The 15,730-nt window shown below is 41.8% G+C and overlaps 1 protein-coding gene across 11 annotated transcripts in view; it reads right to left on the bottom strand.

Moving 5' to 3' along the window:
- Positions 1-6,085: 6,085 nt before the first annotated feature.
- Positions 6,086-15,730, bottom strand: part of ELMO1 (engulfment and cell motility 1) — a 554,248-nt gene continuing 544,603 nt past the window's right edge. For 6 of the 11 annotated variants that reach the window (XM_036863258.1, XM_036863260.1, XM_036863259.1 and 3 more), the window contains 2 exons: positions 13,382-13,459; positions 6,124-7,525 (listed from right to left, as the gene is read on the bottom strand). In XM_036863258.1, coding sequence (XP_036719153.1) covers positions 7,325-7,525; positions 13,382-13,459 — 279 coding nt within the window. In that variant the 3' untranslated portion in view covers positions 6,124-7,324. Of the gene's footprint in view, positions 7,526-13,381; positions 13,460-15,730 lie in introns of all 11 variants that reach the window. The other 5 variants (XM_036863263.1, XM_036863265.1, XM_036863264.1 and 2 more) reach the window with 2 other exon arrangements.

Here is a 15,730-nt window from a genome sequence, read left to right as displayed (position 1 = left end):
TGAAACTTATAAACATGATTTAATATAATCTTTCAATAGTTGTTTTAAAAGAATTGTATAGACAAAATTTTACAAACCAGGAAATAGCGAGGTCACACAGCTAACAAGCACCGGAACTGGAATTTGGCACAGGACTTCACAGCTTATATTTTCTTAACAACTGTGCAACCATGATATTGCTCCAAAGTTAGGCTTTTCCTCAACATACATGTACATTCTCATTTTCTCTCTCTCCCTCTCTCATATATGTTTTTTTTGCTATCATATTTTGTGCTTTTGTTTTTAAAAATTATATTTGGTAGCATCAGACCTTGCTAAATCTCTTAGAATTTTTGGTCGATAGTACTACCTGGTTCTAAAAATGAAACGAAATGAAGTGAAATGAAATGAAGTAAAAGGAAAATAAAATAAAATCGATTGTGTTCTTAAGTTTTAATTATGCAAAAATTCTCTGCAAATTCAGTAAGGTCTTGTTTCCTGGACTGTCACCGTTTTAGAAAACTGTGATCGGTTTCAAGTGACATTTTAAGTGGAACACCATCAAACCAGAGTTTATTTATTGAAGGTGAGCTACAAACCATGTGTCTTAGTCTGTTCAGGCTTCTATAACAAAATACCACTGACTGGGTGGCTTATAAGAACAGAAATTTCTCATAGTTCTAGAGCCTGGAAGTCCAGGATCAGGGTGTGTCAGCTAGGTCAGGTTCCGGTGAAAGCCCTTTACCGGTTTGCAGTGACATTAGATTATTCTCATCAGTCGTATCAACATGGTAAATTATGTCAATGTTAAAGAGTATTACAAAGTCACTTTCTTTTTCCATAGATTTTTATCTTCATTTTACTTGCCTGATATTTATTTTCTCCCTTCCTGCCATCTCTTCTCCTCATGTGAAACTGTGACTTTGTATTTGCTGGTATATCATGCTCACCTCTGTATTTTCAATTATTCTGTGTCATTTTATTTTAGGCAGATATCTTGTAACCAGCATTTGTCCAGATTTTGTTTTTTCAGGCAATCTGGGAAAGATCTGGTCTTGTTTCTATTTTTGTATTTATACATTAGGCTTCAATTATACATCATTTTGCCTTTAATTTTTCTGTCTTTGCAATGATGGTCTTTTCACCTCTTTTACAGCACACACATATATTCTTTTCTGAAGTCAATATGATCCTAGTAATTTGATTGATTGATTGATTGATAAGCTCAGCCTTCTTAAAAATGAGGCACCTTTACTTGCAGCTGTAAAATAAATAAGTCACGGGATGTAATATACAGCATAGGGAACAGAGTCAATAATATTGTAATAACTCTGTATGTGACAGATGGCAACTAGACTTATTGTGGTGATCATTTCTTAATGTGGAAAAAATATCAAATCACTATGTTGTACACCTAAAACTAATATGATATTGTATGCCAATTGCAATTCAATAATAAATAAGCAAATAAACAAATAAATAAAATGGCTTGCAAAAGGAATTAAGAAGGAGAAGCTGGAACCAGAGAACCTGGATTCAAATCCTAGTTTTACCACTTATGTTTTGGCCAAGTCACTTCTTCTAGTAAGGTGTTAACTGCTGCATTTGCAGAATGTGATAGTGATATTGTACTTACATAAATAGAAAAAAAGAAATTAAAAAATAAAAAAGAGTGAGGCACCTTGGAAATATGTTTAGCCTGGTCTCCCTGCCTCTAGACCCACTCTTCCTCAACTTGCCTTTTGTGCTGCTGTCAGTATGAAAGTGATGATCTTAAAATGCAAATCAGGTTACTCCATTCACCTAAGTATCTATGTCAGTGGCCCCAGCCACATAAAAAATATAGTTCCAACTTCTTGGTCGGCCATTCAAGGTCCTCACTCTCTTTTCCAAGATTATCTCCTACTCTTCTCTCTCCCACACTCATGTCTGTTCCAGCCATAACCCATTTCCTCTTTCTATTGCCTCATGCTGTTACCCCTTCCAGAAAAGCCCTTGATCAATTCTCTTAGAAAGAGCTGATGGAGTGCAGTTAGGTGCCTGGCACTGGGCTCAGGGTAGGGCATGAAAGCGGTGAGAACAGCTGGCCAGGTGCCCTCTTTCATAGGGTTCCTGGCAAGCGAGGAAGACAGTGAAAGCTCAATAACCATAAGTAAAAGTGGCTCTGGGAACACAGAGCCGGAGCCCCCAATCTTGACTTTGATGTCCAGGGAAAACAATGATCATACTGGGACCCGAAGGATGAGTAGGGAGTGAGCCTGGCCTTCTTTCCCTCGTCACCTGGGGGCTTCCTGCTCATCCTCCCAACCCTCTCTCAGGCCTCACTCCCTCCAGGCAGAAGAAGTCACTTCCTGTTTTGTGTGCAAGCTCAGTGTTCTCTACATTAAGATCCTTTTAGCTCTGGATTGCATTTATTTGTCTGTCTTTCCTGTCCTAGGCTATGAGACTCTAGAAGGCAGAGTCACTTGTTTACTTTTGTATCCCTGTGCCCTGTGCATGGTGCATAGTGGGTGCCTGATGAAAGTGCAAGGGGATTCAGTTCCTGGATCCTGCTCGCCTGTGCCCAGCTCCTCTCCTAGCCCTGGACCCACCCCTTGCATTCCTGAACCTCTTTCTCGGGCCAAGCTTTCCTTGGTTGCTCGACTTCCAGACTCTTCTGATTCTTCTATACTTTGTCCCTAAACTGACTCTAGCATTCAGAAGGCCCCTTCTCTGGTACCTGTTTGCTTCCATCCCTCAAGGGGCTTCGGGTGGTAACCCTTTTCATTAGCAAAACAGAGTGGCAGACAAATAGCACCTACTAAGAAGTGTTTATTGAAGGTGTTATGTGCTCTTAATAGCATGTCCTCTCCAGATTTGGTGTCTGGGAAAGGATATTTGCTTATGAGGTGATAGAAATTTAATTAAAAAAATGAGAGCTACATATCCCAATTTGCTTCCTTATTTACATTGGCTTCCAGGAAGCCCAGATTTAGATTTAATGTTCAAGTATATCAACTACACATCATGTTTCTGGTAGAATTATTTCCTTCCTTCATTTGGGTGTGTTCTGATTAAAAACATTTAACATTCATTTTACATTTTACTGTCAGAAAAATATGTAATTCCATTAAAAGAAAAATATAGGGTATAACTATATTTTCACATAGAATTATACCATATATCCTCCACCCACCCACCCACCCCCAACTTTATTTTAAATTGTGGTTTTATTGCAAGTTACCTCAAATATTTATTTCAAGAGTATGTTCAAATTTAAATTTTTCTCCTTTCTTCCTTTCCTTTGCTTATTATTTTCCTTTTTCATAAAACAGGCTGAATTGGTTGAAACATGCCTGTATAGTTGAACTATACTAAAGATCATTCAACCACTGTGTTATCATAAAGGAAAAGGAGAGGATGTGAGGGAAGGAGAGGGCATGGATAGGGGACCAAAGGGATGGGAGGGATTTACTTACTGAGCGATGACAATTTCCAGGCCCCTCATCCACAGGTTTCTCAAATCATGAGATTTCCATGTTAGAATGAGGGTTGGCTTCCATTTCTTTGATTGGAGAAGTCCAACAAACTGTCTCATGATCTCCCCTCACTTTTATTTCCTAAAATCTCCCGTTTCTCCTCTCTTCCTGATTTTAGGTAACAGCCTTGTTATCTGCTTCCTCACGCATTCCAGAAACTCAGAAGTCATTGGCATTCTTCTCTCTCCTTCACTTAAAAGGCAGCTACCAATATCTCTACTTTCCATTTCTCCCACACTGATCTTTCCCCCACATGGGTATTTTGTCTTTGTGGTATTTCTGAATGGCAAATCTGACAACATCACTCCTCTGACTACACTCTCTTGCCCTCAAGTAAAATCCCTGGCCAACCATCTCAGGATTTTCATGATTTGTGCCTCTTACATCCTCTGCAGTCTTCTCTCCCTTGCCCTCTCATATCCATCCTACATCCTACTACTGGCCATAATGTTTCACAGATTCTGGAATAGTCACCAGTTTTCCTGCCTCCAGGCTCTGTTTGTATGTTTTGCTCTACTTGGAATGTTTATCTCTTGCGTGGCAAACAGCTTCTCTCTTTCAAGACCTAATTCAAGTTTCTACTCCTCTCTTGGTTTCCCTTACCCCACTTTCAAGCGTGTTGAGCACAACCTCCTTTCTACTACTCTATGTTGTACACAGTTATATAGTAGCATTTCCACACTGTGCTGCAATTACTTGGTTTTATATTCGACTAAATTACTTGATTATAACCTTCCCGATTTTACAAATTTTATTCTTGTTGCATTCCTAGTGTCTAGCTCTAAGCATGTTTTTGATTATCATAGGAATATTTTATTTCCTTTAAGTTAAAGGTTTATAGTAAGTTAAAGGTTTAAGTTAAAGATTTCATAACTAAGACAAAATCCATAAAAAGCATGTATGTCAATGGTACAACTGCTCAGTTCATTATAAAAGCAGGTAGGTAGGAAATGCTTTAGTTGCTAGTTGGAAGGTGGTTTAGAATGGATTTGCAAATAGACTCAAGAAACATTCAGCCTTGCACTTTTTCTTCTGCAATAATCATCAGATTTTCCTGCCCTTGGTCACTTTTGTGTTTGAGAGTGCCAGTTAATTACCCTTTCCCCTATAGGTTCTGAATAAGAATAAGAGAGGAATTAAAATATCAGTAGATTAAAATTCAATGATCAGTTTTATTTCAGGTAAAGCTGAATTGGAGAATGCAGCTTAGGCTTAACGACAAAACTGGGCTCCTCCTTCAGTGCTCGCTTGGCTTTGGCTGATTTGTCCAAGCTTAGACACCCGTGGTGACGGCCGCTGAGCTGGCTGTGGGAAGCCCACTGGCTGGGAAATTTGCCTTCGGCAGCCGAGGCCGAGAAGATGAGGTGGCCAAATGGGGACAACCCTGCACCATATTGCCACAAAATGAAGGAATGATGTCACACTCTCAGGAGCTCACCAGTCCTCGAGAGGAGGGTCTACAGGGATGAAGCAGAATGCTTTCTTTAATAGCCCTGAAAGAGTTAGTTTCTATTTAATACACCAAAGCAGGAGCAACAGAAGAGAGAAGGGCTTGTTCTTCCTAGCAAGGGTCATAGGACGATCAATCTCTTAAACTCAGTGTCCCAGGACCTCAGATATCTTGGTCCAAAGAATTCCCCTGTTCACGGATGGAGTCAGGTAATTCCTAAGTAAAAAACGGTATGACTCTGTCTGCTTTCTTTTACCTAACATTTATCATTTTATCAGGATGATGGGTAGATCAATAAGTGCTCCTGACATGAAGGACATACAGGTTAATATCATCAAAGCTTAATGTAAAGGAAGTATCAACTTGACACTCAGGTGTGAGTGCACTGATGTAAAGCATAATCACTTGGGAATTACTATGGCTTATAAAGGAGGTTTTTTTTTGTTTTTTGTTTTTTCCCTGTAATGTCATCTCAACCCAGGTCAATTTGTAATTGCACATCTGGGTAACAATAAACAGCAGTGACCTGAAGGCATCTAACACTTCTATTGAGAGTCGAGAGTGGCTTGTGCTGTAAATTCTGCATCACTGGGACCTTTCTGATATCCCTTCCAGCTCTTGGAGTTTATGATCCAGATATGCCTCCAGTGGAACTAACCTCAGAAAAATCCTTTGCTGGACTCTTACCCATATTTCATTAATTCATAGTTAGATTCATTTAGTTCTGGCTTGACTGATTTCTGGTCTATGGGTCCCCATTCTTTTCCTTTGCTAACTGTACTCCTTCAAAGTGTGATGTGTTTCATTTGGTCAGTTCCATAAATTATATAATGGTAAGGAAGAAAAAATAAAAGAGAAAGTCACTGTCAGGAGGCAAGAGTGTAAAATGAATAGATCATATTATTACATAGTGGGTCTGATTTTTTTAGATGACTTGAGATGGTCTTCTTAGAAGTATCATTCTTTACTGATGTGCAGAGCCTATGGTGACCCAGCAATGGTCAGGAGTCCCCCAGGCCAGTGCTTTTCAAACTTTAATATGCACGTGCATCACCTGATTCTGCAGGGCTGGGGTGAGGTTTAAGATTCTGCATTTCCAACAAGCTCACAGGTGATGCTGATGCCTGAGCAGCAAGAACCTAAATTACCAAATCAAAACACCAGCCCCACAACTCATCACGATTAATTTTATTCCACAGCATGTTTAGGGGAATGTTATTCTCAGGAAGAGGTTTAGGATTCAAATAATTAAAAAAAAAAAAAACCCTGGAAAGTACACACCTTTATGTATCTTTTCTTTTCATTAAATATATATCTGTTTGGCAAAAAATGTTAGACTCTTTTGTACAAAAACAAAGCAAAGAAAAAAAGAACCAAAAAAAAACCATAACCCACCCCCCCAAACCAACAACCCTGAACCCTTGCAAACTGTCAATACCTGTAATAATTACAACGATGTAAACTTGGATATTTGACCATCCTGTGGAAACCTGTGTTCAGCAGAACCACCAGGAGAAGGACCACCAAACCCTTAGATAGCAACTGCCTGTCATCGAGGCTTTTAGATTTAGTACATGAGAGATGGAGCAAGGTGACTGATTTCACCATTTGTGCTTTCAGCTAAGGGGCTGGAAGGGTGTGTGGCAATGAAGAGGGCAGGTCTGGGCTGGGGCGGGGAGAGGAAAGCCAAGACTAGCTGGGAGGCAGGAAGGGCGGTCACAGTCACAGGGCGGACGTGAAGTGGCCATGGGACCCACGGACTGTGTCTGGAGACGCAGCGCTGGCGAGAACTAGGAAGAAGCTGCCTCTGCTGCTCTTGGGACCAGAGAGGGACAGGGCAGGCAAAGGCCGGGATGCGGGAGGGAGGGGGTTTGGAAGCAGATTTCAATTCACATGGTGATGTGAGCGGACTCTAGACAGCAGGGGAATGAGGAGGTGTTTGGTCTCCTCAAGCAGCTCGACTGTTTCTTCCAGACACAGGCCTCAGGCACACCCCTGGGTCTAGCTGTAGGTTTGGGGGCGGTCTGGTGCTGCTGGCTTTCAGCCCCCAGGAGGGGAGGGCTTGCCTGCTGGGATGAAGATGGAAGGGCCCTTTGGCTCTCTTACTGGCGGTGGGTTTTGCTTTTCTCCCACCTTAGGCTGCAGCAACGGGAGGTGACCTAAAGCAACGGAGTCTAGAAACGGAATCAGGGCGGTGAGCAGGACGCCAGGGAGGGGCAGGAAGACACCGGGGCTAGAGGCGCTGGGGCCAAAGGAAATGTCGACCACAGCTTTCCTCTACCACGGCTGATTCCAAGGCATGGGAGCGTTTTCATTCTTCTCTCCTGTTAGCTAGCTCTTCCAGTTTTGGAGGGGGAGCTTCTGGGCCCCGGGCGCTTCAGTTACAGTCATAGACAAAGTCATAGTTGCTGGGCTCCTTGGGGATGGGTGGAGGTGCGTCGGGGATCTGAATGTTTTCCAGGTCCAGGAGGCGGAGCTTGATTTCCATGCTGAGCAGCGTGTCCAAGTCATTCCTCGTCAGGTCACTCATCATGTCTTTCCCCAGCAGCGCATTCAGCCCATCTGTCCAGATACAGTACTGGTGGGAAGGGAGGTGACAATGAGAACTACTGATGACGATAGCAAGAGGAGTAACAATAGCTAACACTTACTGGTCACTCAGCATGGGCTAGGCTCTGTGCTAAGCGCTTTGCCTGCATCACCATTTAATATGCACAGCATCTCTATAAAGTTGACACTTCTGGTAGCATCTCTGTTTTACAGATGAGGGAACTGAGGTGGTGAGAAATTAAGTCACTTGGTAGTACGTGGAGTGGGTGGGATTTGAACTTACGCAATCTGCTTCCAGCGCCTGCACACTTCTGTGCCCATGATGCCTCCCTGTGGCGCAGCAGGAGGGTTTGGGTTTTCGTGCCTGTGCAACATAGTATCTCTAACATCCCACCAGTGAGTCAAAGAGTTTAAGGTATTGGTAGAATATATCCCAACAATCCTGGACTCAATATCAGGTCAGGCTTGCTTCTTTCCTCACTCCATGGTTCCCAGTCTAGTAGCTAATCTCTGCCTATCCTGTCTGATTCCCAGCACTCACAATGACAGCCCAATGGTAGACCCACCTTTGCATTTCTTAGCAAAATGTCTAGGAAATATCTGAGTGCTGCTCCATGTCTGGTGGGCAAAGTGGCTAAAATTATTGGGTGATCTTAACAGAAGGTGGCTTGGCTGCCGGTCTAGGGACCCTTGCTGCCTGGGTCTCCAGGTTCCAAGGTTTTTCTCCTCCAGGAAGCTCTCTGGAGCCTGGTGTCTGGGGACATCACCTGTTTTGGAAAGCACTCCATAGTACCCAACCAAGAATTTGGTTCTTGCCCTCTCATTAAAATTAATCATGCCCTTTGCCTCTCCAGTAGACTATGAACTGTGCTTCGTTTATCTGAGGACCTGCCTTGCTCTTGTCAGTTTCCCTCCAGAGGCTGAAACCCTGCCCTGACCTGGTATTAGAGCCATGATACCTGGTGGAAGAACTAGCCTCTGCTGCCAGCATCTCAGAAAACTGCCTGCATTCTGGATGCTCTGCTTTCTCACCTTTTAGGATGTCCTAGTCCTATATAGGACTTCTTCGATAGCAATTTCTCTGCTTTTCCTGTGGGACTGGTCTTCCTTCTAGAACATGCTCTAGATTCCCCCCTCTCTTGCCCTCACTGGGTCAAGCTGCAATTCCAGACCCTACTTAGCTTGTCCTTTGCACTGTGGTTACCTGGGCTATGTTCCAGAATGTGATAGCAGATCTCAACATAAAAGTACTACAAGATGGCAAGCACTACACAAATCTTAAGTCACAGTGAGGTGATAGAAATATACCACGATGCACATTGGTGGCACCACTTTTTAAGCCAAGGAGGTGTACCATAGGTGTATTACGAGGCCCATGTCTGAGTAGTGCAGCCCTGAACCGTACAGCTTTGGTTCTGCCATGGCTATGTGATCTCAGCCAAAGCATTTAACCTATCTAAACATCAGCTGAGTGCTAAAGGATTTCTGGAAGTATTAGTGTCCTCATGAATACCTTAGATAGATTCCGAACACATCGAAACATTCATTTCCTCATAAATAACTTTAATAAAAATAGATACCCAGGTCCTACCCTGCAGATCCTGATCTTATGGATCTTGGGTCAGGAAATTTTATTTGGAAAAGCTTCTAGCTAATTCTGATGTACCTCCAGATATGGGCACCACTGAACCCCATGTTCTTTAAGGCCCCTTTCAGCTCTGGCACTGTTTCATTGTAAATCCCTACGTGCTGGGGATTACTGCTCTTTGTACACAGCTTTCCCAGTCCTGGCTAGCTTCCTAGTACAGATTAATTTAACCCACAGGAACACTTCTGTGGTGCTTTTCTTTCGAGAGGCAGCAAGTACAGAAAATTTTATTAAAAAAATACATCAACCAATAAATAAAAACTCTGTAGTACTGAATCTGAGTTGGAAGTATCAATATGAACTTACAGTGTATTTTATCTTGAAAAAAACATAACTCCAAGCTCTGTCTACAAAAAACCTGGAAATAATGACCAACCCAGCAGTGACAGGCACACCTAATGTCCAGATTCTGGTTGCTAAATAGCAAAAGGAGCCAAAGCTCCACAGAGAAAAGGTAGGAAATATACAAGATGAACCTGGAATATCTTGTCATGCCAGAATGCCTGAAAGCTGCCAAAGACATCTGTCAATAGAACTCAGAAGCTAACCAGAAGGTGTTCCTTCTTTCTCTAGATAAGATAATTTGGACACTGATAATGACAACAACTGCAACCTATTGATATGCAAATACGTTAAACCCATAACTTCATAATGATACCCAAACACCAAAAATCCTTCACTGGCCTCCTTTGAAGAGGCTCATGATTTTGAAAACTGGTAAAGAGAATCAAGCATTATCCTGCCTATCATATGTACACTGTTTAACCTCAGGGTAACCAAAGAGTTGATGAGGCCAGTTTCTCTTTACGTAACTATAATAGAATTGGAATATCAACCTTTTCCAAAGTCTAATAGATCCAAGAATCTAGGCGATAATCATCAATGGTTGCAAACATTTCCAAAAGAGAGACAACCAGGGCTTCCCTGGTGGTGCAGTGGTTGAGAATCTGCCTGCCAATGCAGGGGACACGGGTTCGAGCCCTGGTCTGGGAAGATCCCACATGCTGCGGAGCAACTAGGCCCGTGAGCCACAATTACTGAGCCTGCGCGTCTGGAGCCTGTGCTCCGCAACAAGAGAGGCTGCGATAATGAGAGGCCTGCGCACCGCGATGAAGAGTGGCCCCCACTTGCCGCAACTAGAGAAAGCCCTCGCACAGAAACGAAGACCCAACACAGCCATAAATAAATAAATAAATAAATAAATAAACCCAAAGTTAAAAAAAAAAAAAAAAAAAGAGAGACAACCAGACATCATGGAAGAATACAACACAACTGCTGCTTAAAGTAGAGCCTGAATTTGATGAATCGTCTAACTATCACTTAATAGGAAATACAGGATGCAGATAAACACGTGAAATGATAGAGCAGGTTATGGTAGGCAGAATAGTACCCTCCTTTTAAATAAGACCATGTCCTAATCCCTGGAACCTGTGAGTATGTTAGGTTACATGGTGAAGGGAATTAAGACTGCTAACCATCTGATCTTAAAACAGGGATTTTTATCTGGGATTATCTAGGTGGGCCCAATGTAATCACAAAGGTCCTTAAAAGTGGAAGAGGGAAACAGAACAGGAGTGAGAGAGAGGGAGATTTGAGTATGGAAGAGGCGGTCAGAATGATGCGGTGTGAGGGCTCAACCCGCCGTTACTGAGACAGATGGAGGTGAGGAATGAGCCAAGGAGTGCGGGTGACTCTAGAAGTGGAAGGGGTGAGGAAATGGATTATCCCCTAGTCCAGAAAGGAGTTCAGCTCTGTCGATACCTTGAGTTCAGCCCAGAAAGACCTGAATCCGACTTCTGATCTCCAGAATTGTAAGATAATACATTTATGTTGCTTTAAGCCACTAAATTTGTGGTAATTTGTTACAGCAACCAAGGAAACTAATACACAGAATTAAAATCAGCAAAATCTAGACTATTGGCTATGCTACCAAACAGATGAGCTGGTTTTTTCAATGAATAAATTGCAAGGAGAAAAAACACATGCACATGTTCATGAGAGAAGGAGAGAGGAACCTATAGTTCAAGGAAACTGAAGAAACACGTGAACCAATTGTTATGTATGGATCTTATTTGGATTCTGATCTGAACAAAGTATAAAAGAAAAAAAGAAAACCAGAAATGAGACAGTTGGAGAAATCTGAAAACTGACTGCAAATCGTGGTATTAAAACGTTATAAAATTGGGTGTGATCATGGTATGATAGTTATGTTTCCAAGTGGACTCTTTATTATTTAGAGATGCACGTGGGAATATTTACAAATAAAATGATATGATATCTGGATGAGCTTCGAAAATAATCTGGGGTGTTGTGGCAGCTGGGTGTGAGTGAGGGTATAGGTGAAACCTAATTGGCCACGAGCTGATAATTGCTGAAGCTGGGGGATGGGCACTGGCAGGAAGTCATGAGTCCAGGTCCTGCTTTCTTCCTTCCAAGCTACACAGTGCAGGGGCCAAAGAGAAAGTGTTTCTGGAACAAGACCCCCATGGTTTAAATCCAAGCTCTGTCACTTACTGCTTGTTTCATCTTGGACAAGTTTCTTAACCTCTCTGTGCCTCACTTCCCTTTTTTATAAAATTGGAATAACATTAGTTTGTTCCTTAAGAATTACAGAATGAGGATTAAGAGAAGTGAAGCACATAAAGCATTGAATGGTCCCTGGTACAGAGTATTCCGGTTATAATTACTATTATCAGTACTATTGTCGAGTTATTCAATTTTGGTAGGCCTCTCTCTCCTCCTTTGATAAACAAGGATATCTGTGATAGAACTTTCCATTTTATGGAGCGATTATGCAAATAAAATGAGGTAATAGATACGGAAGTGGTCTGAAGAAATTAAAAGTATTCACAAGTGTATGGCATTTTTCTCCTCACTACATCAGTAAAAAATGGCAGATATGAATAAAAATTTGGCAGTCCCAGAACATTTATCCTTATCTGGAATTAATGTACACTGGGAAAAACAGCGTTGTATAGATTTAAATAGCATCCACAGTTCTACCATTTTAAGTAGTTTCCTATACATCCGTATATATCTTGAATACGGTGGCCTGTGTACAACCACAATTTTATTTAAAAAGAGAAATGGTAGGACACAATGTCTATTTTCAGGAAGATGAAGACAAAGTCATCCCCTTCTGTGAACGAAATGTCAAGTAACACAGAATTATATTTAAGCACCACTCTAAATGCAGGATTTGCATATAATCTTTCTTCTCTCTTTGGGATGTACAATTTTATTCAAAAGCTTCAAATCAGTGAAAACCAAATACAGAATAACTTCTAAATGAGCTAAGTCTCCCAGGGGAAATGGGGAACAAAATTCAAATTCTATTAAAATGTTCCTTCCTTTCTAAAAGCTTTTTATGTAACCACATGCACAACAAAAATTTGAATGGTATCATCTAAAAATAAGAGTTTCAAGCATGATGTTGGGTTCTAGTTTACAAGAGAAAAAGTTAAATCAACCAGAGCTGCTACTTCATCTTACAAATGCATTTTCCTGGATTTATGCTAAATATTTTAAATATAGCTGACAGCATGTTTCAAGAAGAGAAACAAATTATACATATAACAAGATGTCAAAAGGAATAAAAGCATCTCAAAAATAAAATTCTAACAGCAGAGACAGCCCTAAACCTCTTAAAATAACTTAAAGAAACATGGTAAAAAACCTACTTCATCAAATGTTTTAAAGAATAGAAATAAGTTTATCATCGGAAAATTCTGACCCAAAGCTAAATATTCAAGGAAAACCAAAGCTATAAGCCAGGGCTGATACTTCCTCTGGGTTAACAATTATGCCGTTACTGGGTATGAAGCATTTGTACATTCTTCTTCTTTACCATAAACTCTTTATTTTTATTTTTTAAGTTTTTGTTTATTTATTTATTTTTTGGCCACGCCGTGTGGCATGTGGGATCTTAGTTCCCCAACCAGGGATCGAACCCACACCCACTGCATTGGAAGCGCGGAGTCTTAACCACTGGACTGCCAGGGAAGTCCTTACCATAAACTCTTGATCAAGCTAAGAAGAAGAATCTGTTACAACTTGCAGTTTTTCGAGAGGTTTCCATTCTATTCCAAGTCAACAAGATGTACCTTTGCTCGTGATTTTTCTCAGGTAGACTTTTTTAAAAAATGAAATTTCTTTCTTTCCAATATTTTTTACCTGCTTGTTTTTCTTGAGAAAATATGACATTCTCTCATAAATTAACCCCACTGAGACCCTTACCTCATGCTTGTCAGGAGCTATGAAGTTCAGCTGGCAGTTTGAGTCATACAAGATCGAGAAAGCAAGTTCAAGCACCTCCTAAGAGAGATTAGAGAAAACACCACATTGAGGAAAGTTGACACATTTGTTTTGTAGTCACAAATGGCTGCAGATTGAACATGGAATAGTGCCTACAGTGTGTCCAGGCAAGAAGCGCAGCAGTGAGGCTGACGGGAGGAAGAAGCATGTTTTTCAAGGTTCACAGCACATTTCCTTCTCTCTGTTCAGGGGGCGTCCGCATGAACCATCTCATTTAATTCTCAAGACAGCGCATGGAGCAAGTGTTGTCATTCCCCTTTTATGCGAAGGAGCTCAGAGAGGTTAAGTGAGTTGTCCAAGGCCACATATCCTCAAAGCTGTGCTACTCTCCTATCTTCAGCATCTCCCTCCCAGGGAGACCATGAAAAACAGTAAACTCTTTCCCAATCAGCAGCATTATGGGCTGCTCTGTCTTCTATCATTTCCAAACAGACAGGTGTCTGTAGGGGTATAAACTTGCTAAAACATGGAAGCTACGTAGGAGGTAATGAGGCTTCTGGATGAACCCATTATCTGTAGGTAACACATCTGCCCTTTGACCTCTGAACTACTGTAGAACAAAGGCTACACAAAACCTAGTTTTATCCTATAGTGGCTGCAGGGTATAAAGGAGAGCATGGGCCCAAGTGGCAGAATAGCTGGGTTCATTCATTGGTGAGTGTTCATTCGAATGTCTGGGTTCATTCATAATACAGACTATGAGACAGACCCCCAGGACCAAGGACTAAGTGACACTGTCATTTCACTGTAGCTGAATGACCTTGGCCGAGACACTCAGTGTCATGCCTAATGTGTATGTTAATATATGCTTCTCAAATTGTATGTACTGTGCAATATTGGATACTATTATTATTCTATTGGACTGACAGCAGGGTACAACCTATGGAAGACGAGAGTCATTGCACATCTCAACACCCTAACAACTCCTAATTTGGAGGGAAGAGCCAAGTGAGTCCACATCGGTGCCCTGCATCACCGTAACACACGTGCTAGCCTTCCTTCTCTGTGTCTATTAGGCACCACCGATGACTGCCCCCTTCTCTTGTGCTATGATCTGGGAGCTGCACTCTCAGTAACTACCCACAGGCGTTCTTTCTTAGGGAGGTAGATCTCTCCACATCATTCTCTACCTCAACATCTGTCAGAGGATTTGCCTTTGGCCAGTAAGTCACAGCAAGGATGCCCCCAGAAAGAAGGACAACAGGCAGAAAGATGAAGTCAATGCCTTCAGATTTCAGAATTTCAGATGAGAAAGAATTCTTCCAAGTGAACTCCAAAGGCCCAGCATTAGCTGGATGCCTCTCTTGACACAGCCAACCATCAGGCTATTTGTGGCTCTCATGGATTTTATTTGTGTCTGGCTCACCTCTAGCTGTCCCATCATTAAGGGAAAGCAGCTCTTGTTCTGAGCCCAGACCTACCAGTATCTCATACTCTTAGGGCATCCTCGCCCTACCAGAAATAGAAACAAGTGAAGGAAAGAATGCTGAATGCTGAGTCATAGAATGGGATCTGTTCTGCAAAACTACCCCCCTCTGCATTTTTCATTTTTTTAAAAATTTATTTTTGGTTGTGTTGGGTCTTCGTTGCTGCGCGTGGGCTTTCTCTAGTTGCGGCGAGCCTGGGCTACTCTTCGTTGCGGTGCGCGGCTTCTCATTGCAGTGGCTTCTCTTGTTGCGGAGCACAGGCTCTAGGCACGCGGGCTTCATTAGTTGTGGCACACAGGCTCAGCAGTTGTGGCTTGTGGGCTCTAGAGCGTAGGCTCAGGAGTGTGGCGCACGGGCTTAGTTGCTCCGCGGCATGCGGGATCTTCCCAGACCAGGGATCGGACCCGTGTCCCCTGCATTGGCAGGTGGATTCTTAACCCCTGCACCACCAGGGAAGTCCCTGCATTTTTCATTTTTTTCTTCCTTAGGATTCCATTCAAGCCTTCCCAGTTAAGATCAATAATATTAAAAAAGAATTCGCCAAAACAAACAAGCAAAAACAATTTTCCCATAAGTTTGGCATCTTTTTTGGGTCTTTTAGTTTGTAATGAAAATGGTCATGGGCCCTAGTAGTGGTACCATAATTGGTGTCATCCTTTTAAAAAAGTCAGTAAGGCAATCCATATCAAGAACCAGGGGTCCCACTCCTGGGGTTATTCCTAAAGAAAATTCAAAAGGAAGCAAAAGCTGTATATATCATTATCTGTAAGAACATAATATGAGAAACTAAATAAATGTCCTCCCTTCTTTGGGTAAACCATCAAAAAAATCAGAAATTAGCAAC

This window comes from Balaenoptera musculus, chromosome 9, assembly GCF_009873245.2.
Source record: "Balaenoptera musculus isolate JJ_BM4_2016_0621 chromosome 9, mBalMus1.pri.v3, whole genome shotgun sequence".
Lineage (NCBI taxonomy): Eukaryota > Metazoa > Chordata > Mammalia > Artiodactyla > Balaenopteridae > Balaenoptera > Balaenoptera musculus.
The sequence above is the reverse complement of the archived record's forward strand: the minus strand, read 5'-3'. Positions and strand labels throughout refer to the sequence as shown.